The 21723-nt window shown below is 36.4% G+C and overlaps 1 protein-coding gene across 2 annotated transcripts in view; it reads right to left on the bottom strand.

Moving 5' to 3' along the window:
- Positions 1 to 21723, bottom strand: part of TRMT1L (tRNA methyltransferase 1 like) — a 50393-nt gene that overhangs the window by 25889 nt on the left and 2781 nt on the right. For both annotated transcript variants that reach the window (XM_036754556.1, XM_036754555.1), the window contains exons 2-7: positions 20937 to 21083; positions 17710 to 17823; positions 10228 to 10341; positions 7834 to 7898; positions 3942 to 4071; positions 862 to 985 (exon numbers count right to left, since the gene is read on the bottom strand). In XM_036754556.1, the coding sequence (XP_036610451.1) occupies positions 862 to 985; positions 3942 to 4071; positions 7834 to 7898; positions 10228 to 10341; positions 17710 to 17823; positions 20937 to 21024 (635 nt within the window). In that variant the 5' untranslated portion in view covers positions 21025 to 21083. The remainder of the gene's footprint in view (positions 1 to 861; positions 986 to 3941; positions 4072 to 7833; positions 7899 to 10227; positions 10342 to 17709; positions 17824 to 20936; positions 21084 to 21723) is intronic.

Below are 21723 nucleotides of genomic sequence, written 5' to 3' on the forward strand. Positions count from 1 at the left end.
ACATATAACTTATATGAGACTGCTAGCTGTCTTGGGGAGGGGGGAGAGAAAAGAAGGAGAGAGAAAAATTTGGAACTCAAAATCTTATAAAAATGAATGTTGAAAATTATTTTTACATGTAATAGGAAAAAATAAAATACTATTAAGTGGGGAAAAAAAATAAGAATGGAAACCCCCAGAGCTTTTTCACCCATAACCTAGCTGCTGTTTAATCTGTGCAGCTAAAATTTTAAATCTCAAGTATAGAACTTTATTCAGTTTAAATTTCCATACATTTAAAGATCCTAAAGGAGTACAAGAACCAACTACATTCTGAGTTATAAAAGGATTAAGAGATGTCTAGCACAGTTTGAGTATGAATTTTAAGTATTCAAGATATTTTATTGTGACCTAATTGTTAGGAAACAGACAAATCATTTATAGTATATAGTTGCTTTCCATCTATTATCAGAACATTAGATTTGCCTTAATACCCTATTTCTTGCAGGGGCAGGTAGGTGGCTCAATGGACAAAGGGCTGGGCCTGGCATCAGGAAGACAGACATCTTCCTGAGGTTCAAATCTGGTCTCAGACACTTCCTAGTTGTGTGAATCTGGAAAGTTACAACCCTGTTAAGTAGCACTTTCTTCATCAGTAAAATGAACTGAAGAAGGAAACAGCCAACCACTCCAGTATGTTTGCTAAGAAAACCCCAAATGATATCATGAAAAATTAGACATAACTGAACACACACACCCATTTCTTGTCTATGTTGGATGATAACAATTTATTTTCCCATGAAATAAAAAAAAATATTCTAAAGAAAACACTGACTTCGAACATCAATAAACTTATCAATACCTCAATTCAAATTTTCTTACCTGTTTAATTTCATTTTTGGATTAAAATAAGAATCTGTTTTCTGAGGTGTAGAATAGTTAGGAAGAACTTGTATGTCAGTGTCTGCTTCTTTCAACACTTCACGGGGTGGTTTAGCAGCAGAGGCTAAAAAACAAAGATTTCCAGGGGCTCATAGCTCAGGTGCTGAATGTGCAAGCCTCTAACATATATTTGGGAGGACAACCTTCCTCTCTCCCTCCTCCCCCCCACTAACACGCCACAAAGCCCTTTATACTTTACAAAATGCTTTTCTCACTACATCCTAGTGAGGGAGGTAGTGCAACTATAAAACCTCCACTTTACACACCATGGAAATAAGGCTCGGAGAAACTAAATGCCTTGGTCTTTGGCAGGCAGATAATCAATGACAAGATCAACAAGCAAGTAGCAATTAATAAGCGCTTATTAAATCCCTGCTGTGTGCTAGGGAAAGAAGGCATGTACATGTACAAGTACATACACAACATAGGGATAACAAGAGGGTCACTGATTTCACTGGTGTAAGGAACTGCCAAATGAGGAAACTCTATCTATAAAGGCAAACAGGCATATCCTCTAGACTGTCAGCCTCTTCTTGCAGGACAGGTAAGTTCTTTCTTGGGGCATCAATTTGGTGGCTGGGTCCAGGTCAGACATGCTTCACTCCCTACTTGCTGATTCTTTGGACTTTATCATTGTTCCCTCCGTGGACTAGTACTTTCCTCATCACCCCCATTTAGCTCCCTTTTATGTATTTTCTCCCCTTGTTGGAATATAAGCTCCTTTAGGGCAGGGACCATATGTTTTTGCTTATCCCCAGGGCTTAGTACGGTACTTCCCACATAGTGTTAATAAATGCTTGTTGCCTGCCTGTCTACTTGAATCACTTTAAGGTTATTGGCAGTACCAAATTAATGTACAGGTTATTTAAATTCACCTAGAAGAGGGCATTAGCAATTAGGAGGATCAGAAAGGTTTTATATAGAAGGTGATATTTGAAGCATTATCTTAAAGGAAGAGAGGGATTTTATAAAGTGAAAGTGAGGAGGGCATGTATTCTAAGCATGAGGGATGGCCACTGTAAAGGCAGAGAAATGGGAGTGCTACATGTGAGAAACAAGAAAGACCATTTCGGCTAGAGGGTAGCATGTAGGAGGAGTCTTCATGCTGACTTCTTAATGCTCTACATTTTGGCTTCTAACCTCATGTAACTAAAAATTCCTCTCCAAAGCCACCAATGATCTTTTAGCTGCCAAACGCAGCAGTCTTTTCTCAATGCTCATTCTCCTCAACCTTACTGCAGCCTTTCAGTGTTGATCACTCTCTTCTCCTTGATACATTCCTCTCTCTGGGTTTTTAGAACACCACTGTCTTCTTGTTTTCCTCCTGCCTATCAGGCAGTTTCTTTTCAGTCTCCTATGCTTGATCCTTTTTTAGGACCTCTAATGACAGGTGTCCCATAGGGCTCTGTTCTCTTTATCCTCAATACTACTTCACCTTGTGATCACAGCACCTCCCATGGATTTAATCATCTCTATGCTGATGACTCTCAAATCTACTTATCCTGCCCAAAGCTTTCTGCTGACCTTTAGTCTCCCATTTCCAATTACCTCTCAGACATCTTGAAACGGATGATGTCCAGCAGACATAAATTCAACATTTCCAAAACTAATCTCATCTTTCCCCCTAAACCTTCCCCACTTCTTAACTTCTCTATTATTGTCAAGGGTACCACTACCCTCCCAGTCCCCCAGGCTTCCTTAACTTCCCACCCTCTGACCATTCACATCCAATCTGCTGCCAAGGCCTGTCAATTTCACCTTTGCAACATCTCTTGAATATGCCTTCTTCTCTCCTCTGATCCTGCCACCACCCTGGTACAGGCCTGCATCACCTCACACTTGGAAAACCGCAATATGTTGCTGGCTGATGATGAGGGTCTGCCTGCCTTAAATCTCTCCCTATTCCAATTTATCCTCTATTTAGCTGTCAAAGCAATTTTCCTAAAGCACACGTTTGATCGTGTTGCTTTCCTATTCAATAAGCTCCAGTGGCTTCCTATTGCCTCCAAGATCAAATATAAAATCCTATTTGGTGTTCAAAGCCTTTAGTAACTGTCCCATCATTACCTTTCCAGTTTTCTTACATCCTTTTCCCCACCATGTACTATCTGATGTTCCATGAAGACACTCCATTTCTCTGTTCTGGGCATTTTCTCTAACTGTGCCCCATCCCTGGAATGTTCTCCCTCCTCAATTTCACCTACCAACTTTGCTAGCTTCCTTCAAATCCCAACTAAAATTTTATCTTTTATAGGAAGATTTTCTGAATCCCTCCTAATTCTAGTCCCTTCCCTCTGTTAATTATTTCCTATTTATCCTGTATTTAGCTTGTTTTGTATATACATTTTTTATATATTGTCTCCTTCAGTAGGTTGTAAGTTCTTTGAGGGCAGGGACTTTTGCTTCTTTTTTGTAACCCCAGTGCTTAGCACAGTCCTGGCACGTAGTAGGAACTTACTGATAAATGTCATTGTAAACACATCCAGTAGGTGGTTTGAAATCACCTGCCAAATATTTCAGAATTTTTTTTTTTTACCTCTTTCCCCACTACAGTCTTTATCAGTCTTTGCATCGGAACCAGAATTATTATGAAGTGACTAAATCTCATTAGCTATTTCTTTTGTGGTTTTCAGCGACAATGATCTGTAACGACTAAGCATAGGTTTATTGTGAATTAGTTTCAATGAAAGGTAAGTTGCTATTACACTTTGCTGTAGCGCAAGACATGTTACTTCCAAGAGATTACTAGTCAGAGTAACTATTTGCAGTCTCCCACTTCTTTTCTAGCTCAATTTGAAGTGGTTCTATGAGGTAAGACAAGCCCTCACATAAGTAGTTTTGCATTTGTTACAGGAACAACTTGGGTCAGAGTGCCACAGAGGAAATCAACTTCTTGAGTCTGTTAGTTCACTATGGATTTTAACCTGTACTTCAAAAAAGTTTTGTTTCATATATGAAAATAACAATTTCCCCTACTGTTTAATGATTTGTTAATAGACAAATGAAGCTATTCAACTTACCTGCAATATATCTGGATTCAGTTTCTCCTTTATTCACATGGCGTTTAATATGTCCTATCATATCAGTTCTTCGTGTGATGGTTGCTGAACAAATGATACAGTGATAATGGGCCCCCATCTTACTAGATGTCTATGAACAGAGCAAAGTTAATTAAAACACATGATACTAAACCTACATTAAAGTAATTTGAGATTGCAAATGTATATAAGCTAGGAGTCTTGGGGACAGAAGCTCTAATACAGGGGTGGGGAAAGTGTAGCCTTAAGGCTACATGTAGCCCAGTAGGTCCTCGGGTGCCGCCTTTTGACTGAGTCCAAGTTTTACAGAACAAATCCCCTTAATAAAAGGACTTGTTCTGTAAAACTTGGACTCAGTCAAAAGGCGGCACCCGAGGACCTAATGGGCCACATGTGGCCTCGAGGCTGCAGGTTCTCTACCCCTGCTCTAGGTTATTGTGTGCTGCCTTTTGACTGAGTCCAAGTTTTACAGAACAAATCCTTTTATTAAGGGGATTTATTCTGTGAAGTTTGGATTCAGTCAAAGGGCTCCCCTTGAGGACCTAGAGGGCCACATGTAGCCTCTAGGCCGCAGGTTCCCCACCCCTGCAATAGAAGCACCAATTTTTCCATGACTCTTTCCTGTTTTATTTAAACATGCAACCTTCACATTACTTTTCCAGAGATTTTGAATTTAATTCTGTAGTTTATGTTTACCTTCCTCTAATAAAAACTGTACCTTACTTTCTATAAAGACCACCTGTACATTATGGAAATGCTGCTATTGGGACTTTTATTGAATATCTTTTAAAAATGTACAATAAATTCATATTGCTTGTGACCTCATGTAATAAGCGTTCAGAATGTTCTACTCAAGAAGGTAAAACTATAAAGTCCTTGGGGTAAGGAAGTCAGAGGGCAGAGATCAGCTTAGAATTACTGCTTCTACATCCAACAGGCCCAGTTGTGTTTGCTGTATTAGCCCTCTTGTTACAACACATTATGAAATGAATACTTACTAGACCATTTTATATGAATTAAGAAATTAATAATTTATTGAGGACTCACTATAAATTAATGAATGGAGGTTAACATTTTATTTACTTTCAGAACAGTTAAACTTTATTTTCAATTCCAAAATCTCACCCCCTATACTCTTGAGAAGGCAAGAAATACAATATTCATTACACATATGAAGTTATTCAAAACACACTTCTGCATTAAGTCACATTCTGAAGAAAATAAAGAGAAAAAATATGCTTCACTCTGCACTCACAGTTCATCAGTACCCTGTGGAGGTGGACAGGATTTTTCACGAGTTCTTTGGAATTGTGGTGGATCATTTTATTGATTCGACTTCCTAAGTCTTTCACAGTTCCTTATCTTTACAATACTGTTGTTACTATGCAAATTATTCTGGTTCTGCTCACTTGGCTTTACATCAGTTCAGATAAGTCTTGTCAAGCATTTCAGAAACCATCCTATTCATTACTTCTTACAGCACAACAATATTCTACCGTATTCATTGAGTATCCTCTCAGTTTCCAATTATTTCCCACCACAAAAAGGGCTGTTATGAACATTTTTGTACAGATGGTCCCATTGCTTTGATTTCTTTGGGGTTTAGATCTAGTAGCAGTATTGCTGGGTCAAAAGTTACTCAGTTTTTTAGCTCTTTGGGCACAGTTCCAAATTTTTTTCTACAGAATGATTGGACCAGTTCCCAGTGAATTAATGTACCTATTTTCCTGCACACTCTCAGCATTGTCATTTTCTTTTTCTGTTATCTTAGCCAACCTGATGGGTGTGAGGTGGTACTTCAGCATTGTCTTAATGTGCAATTCTTTTACTTTTTTTCATATGACTATTGATAGCTTTGATTTCTTTCTCTGAAAACTGCCTGTTCATATCTCTTGGAAATTTATCAATGGGGGAGTGACTTTTACTCTTAGAACTTTGGCTCAGTTCCCTATATATCTGAGAAATGAGACCTTTATTCGATAAACTTACTGCCAAGATTTCCCCCCTCGTTTCCCCTGCTTTCTTTCCTAATTTTGGATGCACTGGCTTAGTGAAAAGATTTTTAATTTTATGTAATCAAAATTATCCATTTTACCTCCTGTGAACCTCTTTATTTCTTGTTTAAGTCATGAACTCTTCCCCATCTGTAGATCTCCCACACAGTATCACCCTTAATGTCTAAATCATGTAATTATTTTGAGCTTATCTTGGTAGAGGGTGTTAAGATGTTGGTTTATACCCACTTTCTGCCAGACGACTTCCCAGTTTTCCCAGCAGTTTTTGTCGAATAGTGAGTTCTTGCCCCAAGAGCTAGGATCACCGGGTTTATCAAACACTAGCTCAGTAGCTTCTGTATATTGTGTACCTATCTGCTCTACGGATCAACCACTCTATTTCTTACCCAATACCAAACTGCTTGGATGATTAGTTTTGTAGTACAGTTTGAGATCTGGTGCTGCTAGGCCTCCTTCCCCAGCCCCCGGCCCCCCCCCCCGCAAGATTCCCTTGTTATTCTCGATCATTTGTTCTTCCAGATGAATTTTGTTGTACATTTTTTTTTCTAGCTTTAAAGTAATTCTTTGGTAGTTTGATTGGCACTGATTAAGTAAATTAATTTAGCCAGCGTCATTTTTATTATATTGACTTTAGCCTACCAATGAGCTATTAATATTTCTCCAATTATTTAGATCTTTATTTGTGTGCCAGTGTTTTGTAATTGTGTTCACATAGTTCTGTGTGTCTCTTGGCAGGCAGACCCCTAAGTATTTTATACTATCTACAGGTATTTTAAATGGAATTTTTCTTTCTACGTCTTCTTGCCAGATTTTGTTGGTAATATTATATAGAAATGCTGATGATTTCTGGAGGTTTACTTTATATCCTGTAACTCTGATGAAGTTCATTGTTTCAACTAATATTTTAGTTGACTCTCTAGAGTTCTCTAAGTCAAGACAGAAACTGCTTAACATTACGTACACAAAAAGATTCAACTCCTACAACATTAGAAATAAAAATTTCATTAAGATTCCAAAAGAGAATTTTAAAAATTAAATCATTTCCTTTTGCATAATTTGATTTGAAAGAGGGAAATGAAATATTCTCTAACTCTAGAAGTTATTTCCTTAACTCATTTCAAAATTTAAAAGAATGAAAAATACATTTTCCCTTATATTCTTAATAATTAACTACTAGACTGATATTCAATTTGAAGCAGTATGGCTTAGTGGACAGAAGACCTGGGTTCAAGACTTTCCTTTCCCACATACAGGTTATGTGACTCTGGGCAAGTCAATTAACTTCTCAGAACTATATGCCAGTGGAGTCAAACTCAAATAGAAATGGTTCAAATAAAAATGCAAGGGGCATATTGACTTAGAAGACAATAAATTAACATTATCTAAGTTGTACTGTATTTTTATTTATTTTGCCAAAAATCTCACAATTACATTTTAATCTAGTTAGAAAATAACTTCTACTCTATGTAACTCTCTAAGACTTTAAGTTGCACTGAAGATGCTGACCTGCATTGGTAAGAGGGAATTTCCTCACCTGGGAGTTCCTTATACCAATCACAGGTCTAGTCCACATCTCTATTCCTAATTTTCAATTTACGGACAGCAGAGGAATTTGTTAGCTAGACAACAAAAATCATGGAAAACCTAAATAGCAATAATAGCTTTTGTTGTTTTCTTTTAAATTATGCCCAGTATAATGCTAGGAATTGAGTGGAAACGAGACCTTAAAGGTCTTAGATATAGAACAGGAAAAGTAAACTATGAAATATGAGGCTTGATAATTTTTAAATTTAGGGAAGAAAAACAAATTCTAATCACTATAACAAAGCAAGTTTTATTATTCTAAAAAAAATCATTACCTGGTCTCCAATGAGGTTCGGTTTCACTGGTCGACAAGGTAAGTGACAGATGCACATCCTGTAACCTAAAACGGAGAATGGACTTCAAATAAGTAAACTTATATACTTCCATTTTTTCAAGAGCTGACCTCAGATACTCCCTCAAACCAATATCTTTCAAAATTCCTCAGTAGCTTAGACAATGATTTCATGAGTTGACAGGGTAAGGAGAATGAATCTTTTATCACTTGCCAGGCTAATCTTTTGGTAATGAGGCTCTTCAAATTTATCTACGCTGCACTTTGTATGACAAGCATATAACTGGTTGGTGGGCAAACGCATGAAGCCCTTCCAGTTTGTTAAGACCTACTAGAATTAATGCCCTGTTGCCATACTGTTGTGAAGAAGCCAGGGTTACCTTCATATCATAGTCAGAACAGGACTTTAGAGAGGGTGTGTTCAACATGTATATGAGGTTCAAGCCCAAATGTTCAGTTATACAGGGAGAAGTAATAACAAATTCACTAACTGGAATCATGTTTACATTTGTGCCATTAATTTAATTTCTTTTTGCATGGTGTGCTGGAGAAAGCAGAACATAGTCAGGACACTTGGGTTTTGATCCTGACTCTGCCACCAACCAGTTGGGTGACTTCAAGAAAGCTATAACCCTCCCTGGGTTTCAGCTTCTTCATCTCTAATCTACCTTGCCCACTCTATTGGAATTGTTCTCAAAAATAAAATTCTTCAATGTCCTTCAAAGTTCTGTACCATCTGATGCTTTTAACTATCCTTCACTCCTTGAAACTCCTTCCTTCTCTGGTACAGAACTGTAATGATTATCCTACTTTTTTGATGGCTTTTTTTGGGTCTACTTCCTCCTCTTCTTCTCCTGGACCCTAAATGAACACATTTCCCCAAGTGCCATTCTTTTTTTTTTTTAAATTTGTATTCTTTCCCTTAACTATCTCTTCTGTTCCTATGGTTTACATTATTAATGCTATGCAGATGACTTCTAAAGCTTCATCTTCAGTTCCAACTTCTCTACTGAGCTCCAGTTCTCTATCTTTAATCGTCCATTAGACATATACACATAAATATCCTTAAAACACCTCAAATTTAATATGTCTAAAACCAAACTGCATCATCTTTCCTGTCAACTAGCTCTTCTTCAGGCCTTTCTTATTTCTGTTCTGTTGATGACCAAGCCATTCTTGCAATTACCCACACTCAGTCACTTTCAGGTCCTTTTTCTACTTACTCTCTAGAAACAAGCAGTCATGAATTTCACCACCATCATCACAAAGTCATTGCTTATGTGAAGCTTAAAAAAACAGCTGAACAGAATTAAAAAGAAAAAAACCTAATGCCATTTATAAGAACAAAAAAAGCAAAAATATTCTGTTTATTAGTCCCTACTTGACAAGTTAAGCAGCTGTTTTCCTTCCTATCTAAAGCAGAGCATATTTCTCTGTTGAGGGTTTTTTAATTCATTTTGATTAGCCAAATCATGCCAAATTAGAATCACAGAGCTGGAAGGGAACTTAGAGACTACAATTACCATCTCAGAGTTGGAAATGACTTTACAGAATCTAAAGGAACCGCTTCTACATTCCTAAGTAGTCATCTAGACTCTGAAGACCTCCAGTGATGGGAAATGATTCTTTCTGAGGCAGTACTTTTCATTTTTACAAAGCTCTATTTATTTAGAAGATCACATAGCTTAATCTTTATTTTGGACATGAAGAAAGAGAGATCCACAGGTTAAATGACAACCGAGATCAATCACATAGCTAGTGGCAGATTGGGACTAAAACTCAAGTCTCCTAATTTTTGCCCACAACACTGTCTTGCTTGTAAGCAAAAAGTGTATAAATATTAGTCTTGCCTTTATTAATTCTAATTCATATGTGCCAAAATTCAATTCAATAGAAAAATAAAAATTATATTTTCCTTAAAAACAACCTAGACTTTTTCATTAAAAACTAACCAAAAACTAAGATGTTAACACATTTAAAATTACACAAATTTATGCACTATGAGACTAAGCTACTAGGTCAAAAATGTAAGAAGTGGTAATATTTGCCAAAAAGTTATTAAGGAAGGTCCTAGTTAAAACAGCACACATACCCCTAACTTCTCCCTCTCCACAATAAAAATCAGCTAGAAACCTGCGAGAAGTGGAAACTGCCCAATTCCAAAAAGATAAGAAAGTGCTGACATTGTCACAAACCAACAGCTTATAAAGTTGTATTTTTCGTTTATTACTTAGTCTTATTAAGTGACAAAAAAGCTGCAGTAGCTTTATTTTGAAAATACTTAATCAAAAATAACCCCCTAAAATATGGCTGTGAATACTGTATCACATACATTAAATATCTTTTTTAAAAAATGAATAGTTTGGAAATTACAAACCTTCAAATTCTACAGAAACTTTCCAGTGTAAATTCTGCAGGTGACGATGAAGTTTATGGCTATAACAAGCTCTGAATTTTTCCTCAGGGCATAATGGACAAAGTTTTTTACCAGCTAAAAAGGAAAAGACATAAAAAAAAAAGAAATGAACCAATTATTAAAGAATAGAATTATGCTGTAATTCAGCTGAAACTCCCTCTACAGTCAAGTGACAGTCTTTCTTTGTGGTAGCCTCATCACTGGGATCCTTGGCAGTAGTTAGGTGACATATGCAGTCTCTTGTCTAGGATCTCTTACTTAGCCTTTTCCACCTCACTCCTCCCCCTATATCTAGCCAATATTTTTGCTGCCACCAGTGAAGGTACGCAATGGTACTTGCAGTATCTTGCATGCACCTCTCATATGATGACTGCCTGCTGACAAGTTAGTGCAGGCATCACTTATTAAAACCCCTAATTGGCCTTACGAGGAGCAGCAATTCCCTCACAAAGGTAGAACAGCAAGACAGAGGGAGCACAAGTCATTCTTAGGATATTTCTTTCCTGCTCTGACAATAACAGACACACTTATAGACACAGAGAGAGGATTCTCAGGTAGGAGAAACTGTAACTCAGGTAGGAGTAATCAAAAAGTATTTATTAAGCACCTACTATGTACTAGGTACTGGGGATTTGAACACTAAAAAAAATGTAACCATTGCTACTCTCAAGGATATCACATTTTATTAGGGGAGACCACATGTACATATATCACACATATAAGCCATACAGAATAAATTCTGAACAAATACCAGTTGGTTTGAAAAGTGGGATGATTAGGGGGTCCAGAAAAGGATCTATGAGAAGGTGATACATGATGTATAAAGGAGGCTGGGAAGTAGAGGAAGGTAAGAAAGCATTGGGGATATGTCTCATACAAAGGCAAAGAGATAATTAATATAATATTAATAATATAATTATTGTTGATGGGGTGTTACATATAAAGAAAAGAGAGGGCAGTTGGATGGACTGCAGAAAGTGAGAAGAGTAACACATAAGAAGTCTGGAAATACAGATTGGGGCAAAGTTGTGAAGGGCTTTAACAGCTAAACAGAGAAACTTCTATTTGACTATAGGAGCAATAAGAGAAGCCTGCAGAATTTACTGAATGGGGAACACCACTGATCAGCTCTGCACTTAAGAAAAGGCACTGTGGGACTGTGTGGAGATAGTTTGGATTGATACAAGAGGCTCAATTAGAAGGCCACTGCAACAGTCCAGATAAGAGGCAATGAACTAAGGTTATGGGTATGTAAGCAGAGAGGGATCAGAAGTTGGAAGATTTGGCAGAGGTAGAGATGTTAAGATTTGGCACTTGATTAGAAAATGTAGAGCAAGAGAAATGCTAAGGAATAGTCGTACCTTTGATAGAAACAGAGAAGTTTGGAAGGTGGTGGATTTGGGGGAAAAGATAACAAGTTCTGCTTCGGGCATAATGAATCTGGGATATCAAGTTTGAAATGATGAACAGGGCAGTTGGATGTGGAATTGAATTTTAAGAGAGAAAATGGTGCTAGACATATAGATCTATTAGTCGTCTGCAAAGAGATAATTAAACCCATGGTAGGTAATGAGGTCACTGGTAAAGTATACAGAAAGAAGAGGGTCCAGGATATAGCCTTAGAGTATGCCCATGGATGGAGGTGAGGTGGGATAATATGGATGATTCACTAGTAAAGGAGCCTAAGAAGGACATAAAACTAGATCTTAATGCAATGTGGGTGTTTCTGTGAGTTTGTCAGGTGAGGAAGGTGAGTAAGAAGTTGAAAGAATAATGGCCTAGGGATTTCGTTTTCTGACGATCTAACAACACAGGGCTAGAAGTTAGAGAATCAGGATGAATTATTAAGATGGCCATTAGATTGTCTCTCTTCAATTAGTAGGTATGCTAAGCAAGCCTTTAACAGATACTGGATTGAAGTCAATTAATAACTGAATTACTTAAAGAATTTTATTGCTTAATATATCAATTTTCATTATCTTTTTTTTCCAGAAATAATGTAATAAGACAAACTGTATTACCGTTTTAAAAATTACTTTAAAGGAAATGCTTGAAACTCAGCAAAAGGGGAAAAGTGTAATGTATAATTTAGTACATGTTGGATGAACAAGCACATCACTCCCATTTCTACTCCCTAAATTCTTGTTATTTGTAATGAGTTGTATATGTGCTTTGGGCATTTAATTTTTGTTTAGACTGATTGATGTCTGATGTGGGAAAAGCTAAGAAAAGTAAAGGGCAACTTACTTCAAATGCGATAATAATTGTAAAGCCCTTAGCATTATGCCTGCCACATAAGCACCATATAAATATTAGCTATTTTAAAATATTGTTATTTGAAGGCGGGCAGGATAAATGCTTGATTTAATTCTTCTTTTCTTGCCTCTAATACATTAAATGCTGGACGTAGGCCTTAGGATCTGGAAAGCATTTTTTCAAAAACAACTGTCATAATGAATTCCTTTTAATCAACAACATAATCTCCATTAGGATATAGAAAGAAATTTCTTATAATGTTTCATTTTTCTATCATTTTTACCTACAAATGATCAAGACCACAGGTATCAAACCCCATGAACCAGATTAAAATTTAATTGGGAAATGTTTAATAAAATAAACAACAATATAGATAATATTAATTTGTGGTTTTCTAAGTCAGTATGTGGCTGCAGTGATCATTTCTATTTGCGTCTGGCTCCACTGATATAGATCCTGTTAAAAGTAATTCCTATTCCAAGATTCCTGTTGTCTCCTAGCCCTGTACAGTGTAGAGCTCACATGACCCTGAGCAAGTCATTCAATCTTTCCCGGCCTTGGTTTTCCATGTGTAAATGTAGGGGACAAATGGCTTAAGGTCTCTTCTCACTCTAAATTTGGGATCTTATGTTTCTGTTTCTTTTTTATTCTTTGAAACATCTCTCAGGTTTACCTCTTCTTTTCTATTCCCAAAACTATCACCCTTGTTATAGTTTATTGTGATCGTATTGTGGCTAATCATCTTTCCAGCCTTTCTCTCTTTAATTTTGGTATACATGCTACTGCTAATGCTAATTTTCCTAAATGTGCCTTTTAGCTTACCATGCTCCTGCTCAAAATTCTAGAATGGCTCCTTTAATTAAGTTTAAACTCCTAAGCCTGGTATTCAGGGCCCAAACTTGACTAAATTTCTTTTCTACTGCTCCCAGTAAGTACCTTCCACTTTAGGAATGTTGGTTTCCCTCCTATAATCTCACCCTTCATATATTCGCTCTGCCCTATTCCAGGTATTCTCTTACCTGAAACGTCCTCCTCCCTTGTCCACTTTCCCATTAAATCTTTTCTACCTACTTGAGATTACTTTGATTTCTTTTCTTTGAACTACTGAAATTATATTCAATCAACAGTTTAGTATTTAGTTATCTTAATTGCTTGAGGTATCAATCTTTCCTCCCTAGATTAAAACCTCCTGGTGCACAGGAATGGTATTTTATACACCTGAGTGTAAAATGGTGCCTTGGCATAATGTTATAGAAGATATTGACATGGCCATCATCATCCTTAAAACACTAGTATTATAAGGACGTTTTATTATATTCTGGATTAAAGCCATTATACTTTTTAAAGGTCATAAAAACACAACTATACTTAGCTAGCATAAAAGAGTGAAAGAGCCCAGGCCCGAGAATCAGGCAGGAGCAGAATCTCAGTCACTGCTCTACCACTAGCTGAGTGACTGGGGACAAGGAATTGAACCTCTCTGGGTCTCAGTATCTTCAGCTGTAAAATGAAAGTGCTGGGTTACATTATCTTTGAGGTCTTTAAATAATACATGATCTAATAATAAAACGAAAATTTCCCATCACTAGAAAGAGTCAGGACAGTTTTTAAGTGATGAAAACAAACAAAAACATTTGCCTCAGAGAGAAGTAAATTGACAAATCACAATAGAATTAATATTTAACTGAAGTGAAAGAAAGACAAAGGAGGTGGGGAATGAACCATAGTCACAGAAAGCAAATTCCCAAAAATTAGGGTAACAAATTTCATAGGCTTTATTTTAAATTCAAGTCAGGTAGTAAGGTAGGAAAATTGAAAATTTTTTTCCAAATTAAAAATTTTTTCAAACTAAACATTGTTTCTAATGTAACACTCATTTATAATTTAAGTAGGTTATCATCAAAAGTATGTGTAAAGAATTCTATCAACATTTTTGTTTAATCTTCAGGCATGGACTATTTTAAAAAAACTTTTTTTTAACACTGAAAGAGAAACCTACAAAAAGGCTTTTATTTTCAAAAAAGAATTAAAAAAAAAAAACCCAAACCAAAATGGAACATAAGGATACTAAAAACTACTATCAGTCTTGATGATAATGCTTTTCACCCTCTCATCTATGCCACTGTCATGTGGCAGTCTTTAACTCAATCCAAAAAAGCCTTAAAAGCAATAAAGCAATCAATATGCTCCATAACCATGAAAGAGAAAAAGGGCAGGGAATACTTGTGCATCACTTCTTTGATGGTTCACAGAATTTTATTTCACTTGCTAATTTATCTCAAAGAGAGAATTCTGTTTTGTGTTCAGTTTTTAGAGACCACAGGGATGTGCTTTTCTCTATCTTTGGACTCTTAGGAAATGCTAGCATAAGCTACAACACCTAAAAGCTGGAGAAAAAGATTTCTTAAATAAAGACTGTAATTTAAGGATAGGTTGTAAATTAGTGAGTAAATTTTTCCACATTCTGAAAAATGAGAGATTGTTAGTATATGCTACTTCTTATTATTTTTGCTTATATACACACACGTTTGTGTGTGTGTGTGTGTGTGTGTGTGTATGTAAAATAAGTAAAATATAATGTGGCCTAAATGGGTAGAGAGTTGGCTTTGGAGTCAGAAAACCCTTCTGACAAAATTAGCTGCATGACCCTGGGCAAATCACTTCACTCTATGAGATGCAGAGCAAGAGTCAACCTACATCAGTGGAAGAAATCTTACTTGAAGTTCCCTGCACAGAAGAAATAACAGATCTCAACCAAAAAAAAAAGTTATACTTATTAACAAAGTTATTTTTACTCCTTTTGATACTGACAAAAAAAATAAGCTGAATGACTCACAATGTATTTCAAAATTTAACTTTTTTCTCATCAAGATGCTTGAAAGGTATTTCCTTGTTTTCCATAAACTGCACCCCTAAGGCACACTAATTTCTGTCCTCTTACATAAAGAATATAACTGAAGGATACACTGTAAATTAGTGAGCTAATTTGTTTCCTTAGAAAGCAGCTAACTAATTTCTTTATATAAAACAAACGGAGAAATATTATTAGCATATACAAACAAATTCTTGGTGCCAAGAGGCACGAAGCGTTTGGTAAAACTGAGGAATTTCCATGTTTCTACAAACGATTTTGTTAATTGATTGCAAGGAATTCCCTACCACAAATGCTTTGCTGTTCCTGGCTTCTGTAACATACCACATAAGAAAAGCACCAAGCTTGGTACTGTCTGTCTTTGAAGGGGGAGTAAGACAAGTCATGGCTGAGTCATCAGGAAGCAGAGATTATTACCCTTTCATTCCTTTCACTTCTTGCCCCTCAGACATTCTAATTACCATCAGAACTACTGGATCCTCATGCCCAGCTCCCCAGATTCTTCCCCCTCCCAAGTAGGGTACACAGAAAGATCTAGAAACATGGAGGAGGTAAAGGGTGAGGAAGGTGTGTCTATCATACCTCCCTCTTTCCTCTACTGGGTTCAGAGCATTTCATTTTCACTCGCTAATTCACTCCTGAGAGGCTGGGTTTCAATTCTGTTTTGTCTCCAGCTCTTGTAGACCTGGAATATGATTTTTTAGCAAATTCAATTCAACGAATATTTGGGTGTCTATGATGTGCAAGATTCATGTTAAATGCTATGGCTGATAAAAAGATGAATATGCCACCAAGGAATTTACAGTTTAGTAGGGACTACTAGATATAACTTGCATACAAGAAGAAATGGGGGTAAGCGGCTCAATACATGTAAGAGCAGAGTACTAAAGCAGTTCAAAGGAAGCACAGAACTGTTCTAATTGAGGAGATGGGTGGGGGTGGGGGGGCAAGGAAAAAAATTTCATGAGAATACAAGGAAAATGGAGACACTGATATGAAATAATGCCAAGAGAAGATAGCAGAAATAGAAAAAATGCACACACAAAGCAGGATTACATTAAATTAGCTGAAATAAAACACTGGCAACATTTTATAAGTACAAGGAGGGAAAGATCAGAATGAGAAAGAGAATAAACTGTTATATTAAAGCTTATATTATTATTTAAAAAATATAGATTAGAGCCTACGATTTTACTGGGGATTCAATCTCATATTTTATTTGTACTTGTTATAATTTTTTGGGTGGGTAAAAAAACTTCAGGAAGGATACTGCATTTGTACTAGATTTTAGAGGATGAGATTTCAACAGCCATATATGGTAGGGAGAGAAGGATGGAGTATTTCTTATAACATAACCCATGACAATCATTCATAATAAAGTCATAAAATATCTAAATTGAATGGCTGTCATGTGTTTCGTTATAACAAGTAATTTCTCCTCCCCACCGTCACCTACCTATAAAGTTGCTGAAATTTGATCTGCAGGTCACATGAATTTGTAAAATTCATACTTGGAAGATGCTGAGTATGAAAACTCACTCTCAAAAAAACAACTTTGCCAGCTTCAGAGAGTCACTATACAACACTGGTGGTAATCTAGCACAGCATTATATAAATCCAGAAGAGTGTACTTAAATGGAAATGTAGAAATATTTCAATGGAAGACTAAAAGCGAATTGAAAAGAAAAACATTTTATTTTGTCACAGAGCCATAAAAAGATAAAGAGTTGTTTCCTTTTTCAAAAATCATCTAGGAAATTTGATAGCAGTTAATCTTTAGTGGAAATTATAGCTGAGAGATCATATAAGCAAAGGCTTCAAAATATGGGTTTAAAGTCAGCAAGAGAAGCTAATATTACTATAACTTACATTCATTTGTTGAATAAAAAATATACCTCTAGATTCAAAGACAGACTACCAAGAACTTTTCCTCGGGCAATTTGTTCGCTAGATTTTGAGGGAAAGACAACACATACACACACACACACACACACACACACACACACACACACACACTCATGCATCTATCTAGGAGGCTAAAATTTAGGTCTACAGAATATAGTCACTTACCTAAAACAGTTCTGAAATATACTGAACTGGGGATGAGAGCAAGGGACACATGGCCCTTGGAGAGCAAAAGTGACCTTTTTATACTTGGCTTCTAATGCATGTTACAAAAATTTCAACAGGAAATAAAGCTTATGCCTATTAGGTTCTTTAAGAAGCCTGAATAAGTATAAAGACAAAACAATATAGAAAGAAATCAAACCTTTTGAAATACTTTGTCATAGGAGGGCTTGTGATTGCAAACATACCTGCATCAAGCTGGTCTGTGTTTGATGAGGACACGGCAGAGGCAGATTCACCTTCACTCAGGTAAGCTAATTTCTCTAGATCAATCAGCTGTCTTTGAATTGAGATGTGTTTTTCTGAAAGAAAAGAATGACTTAGAAAGGAGCACTTCAATGACATTGCCAAATTCTTAGCCCCCTTAAACTAGATTAGATACGACTTCATAGACATTTTCTGTGGCGTAATTCCTCACCAACCTCCTGGGAGACAGCTGTGTTTCCATCACCACATGGTAAATTTACAAGTACAATTCAGCAAATTTATAAATTAACGAGTATGCCACAAAATACAAAAGGGTGTAGTGTAGTGCTTTGCGCTATACATATCTTTAATTGCGTTTACCTAATTGTTTTACTTACACTACTAATAAGGAGAGTTTATAATCCCTAAACACATCCGCTAAGAGGGGAAAGTTAACTGATAGCATGCTTAGTGAGGAGAAAACATGGCCTGCTTTAAAAGCCAGTTACAGAAATTTAATAAGGAGACTCTCCACCTGCGAGGTGGCAATGTTTTTGAGTCAGCGTGACATATGGATTGTGAAGACCTTGAAGTCAAGAACCCTGGGTATTCATTCCACCTCTAAATATTCCCGGGTCTTGACCATGGACCTGTAACTAGGGCCCGATCTCTCAGAGCATCAGTTTCTTCCCCTGTAAGCTAGGAATGACATTAACAGCACTCTCTACTTTAATGAGAATTAGATGTAAAAATGTATGTGTGTAAAGGGCTTGGCAAACTTTAAAGTGATCTATATAAAGTGTAAGAAATATTTTTTAAAATGACCACACTATTACCTATTCTTTCCTCCTAATTTCTAATTTGTTTGCTATACAGAAAGTTTTAAAACATTTCCAAGTTTGTCTGTATTTTCACCACAATGCCCATGTAAGCCAATCTTTTCCATTCTTTTAACCATCATGTAGAGAACAATGAAGAACATATGGATTCCTAAACATGGTTATATGTGCCATCTATACAGCCTTCAGCACTGTCTTTTGTGTCAGGACATGAAATCATGTTGAGTGCAAGCATGGTAATCTTCCCTCAGGTCAAACTTAAAAAATAAGGAATGGATCTCCAGGTGTCTGAATGTCTGTTAATGACCCTTTACAGGGATGTTAACAGGCATTTTTATTTTGTCCCACCTCAGCATAACAAGTTCTAGAAGTTTCTATACCATCTTGCCTAAGCTGGTACTTCTTTGGAAGGAGTCCTTTAAAGAGTTCTGGTGTTCTGAGTGCATCTCTCCCTTCTTTATGCTTCTGCATCCCTCAGTAAGTCACCAAGTCCCACACGCTCTCTGTTTCTTGTGGTCAGTGCCAGGACTTCTAACACCTGTTTGTCCCTATTGGGCCATCTTATTCCATGGGGCAGGAGACCTGCATCTTTTTGAAGCTCTAGTCATTTTTATTTTCTTCTTTTCCTACTCTGTATCAGGTTTTTCTTGATGACTTCTTAACCCTATTTTTGATTCCTTTTCACCTCCTTAGAATTATTTTCTTCTAGTTTCCTCTTCTGGATTTTTCTTTCTATCCTGTTTAGTAACTTGTTCATCCTTTCTATTAAGTCTGAGCAAGAAGTATTTCTCAAGACCTTCAACCTTTTTTCTAAGATGGGCAATATGTCTGCATTTAATATATGTAGTGATTGCTTCCAGGAGGAAAATAAAGATAATGAAATCCTTACAAGCCACTGAAGCATCTTTCCTAGTTTCCATACAAACTAGTATGTAAAGGCTATGTCAAGTATGTTAAGGAACAGAGTCCTGCATGGATGTGTCTGAAAACTCCTGCATATTGCCATAGCAACCCACCTGTGTAATGCTGCTGGTTGCTGCCAGCCCCAGATGTCTGAGGACTAGATACTTGCTCTTAAATGGATCTAATAGCTCTCTTTTTCAGTGTTAGTGCTTGCTAATTTTCCCAAAAATCAGCATTAATCTACTAATCATTAGAAGGAAATATGAGACCCCAAATAAGCAAATACAAAGAATACTTGTTAGAAGTTCCAAACATTCCAAAATCTTTTGTATTTTGCTTATTTTCCTGAGTCTTCACTACTAGAGCTGCACTTGGCTTTGTCTGGATCTTTCCTTGTTCTGTTACATGATTTGTAATGAAAGCAAACACCACCATGGTATTATATTAATCCACCCTGGTGCAGCTACAAATATACCATGGCTCTACATAAAAGCAATTTTGTTTTGTTTCCAATATCCTCCTTGATGATGTCTACATTTTTTAGTCATCATAACAGTAGAAGCACAATAGATCAATGACCTTGGAGAAATTAAGAATATAAATAAGATTTTTATAACTGGTTAAAATTAAACCATCAACCCGGAGGTACAAACATCTTAATTTCTTTTTAATTGATCACAAGCAGAGACAGATTCGTAATTAATTTCTTGTACACTCAGTAAATACATTTCTTATGCTAACTATTGCTGACATAACCAAAGAGGTACATTTTTATATCTCTTGATCATTTCTCATTTGGTCAGAAGTTTCCATTTATAGACTTTTAGCACTATAATGCATTGACTATTAGGAGGTAAGAAACCTCAGGGACCATATAGTCCTCTACTACTGGGAGATGTTTAAAGTCATCACCTTTTGGTATGCTCTACTCTGGTTCTCCATCATTCCATGATCTCTGTTACATTACATAAAAATTATATAGTACAACCTTCTCATTTTACAGATGAGGAAATTGAAGCCTGGAGAGGCTAAGGTCACACGGTTGGTAGACAAACTGAGACCAGAACCCAGGTCTCCTGACTCCTAGTTCTGCTAGGTAAGCCATTCTTTAAAATATAGGGAGCCATTCCACAAATATAAACTTAGTCTAATAAATTGGTAATAAAAAAGATAACATGGCTCTTATATTCTCCTGCAAGACTCATCTAGTGCATATGGAATATGGAGCACTATGTAAATATATGCTACTTTATACTATGTTAGCCACAGGGGTTTATGTTTGGATAATAGAGACAGACACAGTAACTCAGAAATAAAGAGCAAAACAAAATTCTAAGATTCTAGGCGTTGGGTAGAAAGATATTTAAAAGTATTTCAAGATATTTCAAACCTGCTGATGTATGACCAATGATAACAAAGAATCTGACTTAAATACCTTACAATCACTTCCTACACTACACCATAATTTCACAATTTGATGAACAAACCTCTTGATAAATCAGATGAAGCCAGGATGCTGTAAGGCTCTTTCAGGACTTCCTGTTCCGCTTCTTTCTCATCAGTCTTCAATTCCATTTCAGATACATCTTCATCATGACTGCTGCTGCTTAGTTTCGCAGGATTAATTAGTCCATCTAAAGATTGATGAGATGCAAATTTGTTTATATAGACAGTTAAGTGCTCAATATTGACTAATGCATTTAAAAATTTTCATTTTAAATTTCTTCTCTTAATCATATCATAAGAAATCTTTATATAAGATAAACTCAAATACCCATATAATTTATGGATTTAAAGAGGTAAGAGACATCAGAGACTTTCTTTCTTTTACAGATGAAGAAACTTAGGATAGGAAAGATTAAGTGATTTGTCCAGGGTCCCACAAATAACTAACATTTATACAGCACTCTAAAGTTTACAAACGTTTCCCGTTATCTCATGTTGGCCTCACAACCCTGTGAAGTCAGTGCTACAGGCATTGTTAATCCCCATTTTTTGGATGAGGAAACTGAGGTTCTTTTGGCCACACAGCTAGTAAGTCTCAGAGGCAACACGTGGACTGAGATCTCTGTAGAGCAATAAGCTACCTCAAGACAGACTTAGTATGGCTACAGTTAGAGCAAAGGGAGCAAATATTGCACCAAATTGTTGCCTTTCTTGCTTCCCATGTTTAGGGCTTTTGGTAATATTGAAGTACCTCTTGTACTCTTCTCCTTCCCACAAATTCTGCAAGAGGTAATTGCTTCTGTTACTAATTACCAGCAACTAAACCTT

Source organism: Trichosurus vulpecula, chromosome 4, assembly GCF_011100635.1.
Source record: "Trichosurus vulpecula isolate mTriVul1 chromosome 4, mTriVul1.pri, whole genome shotgun sequence".
NCBI classification, from domain to species: Eukaryota; Metazoa; Chordata; class Mammalia; order Diprotodontia; family Phalangeridae; genus Trichosurus; species Trichosurus vulpecula.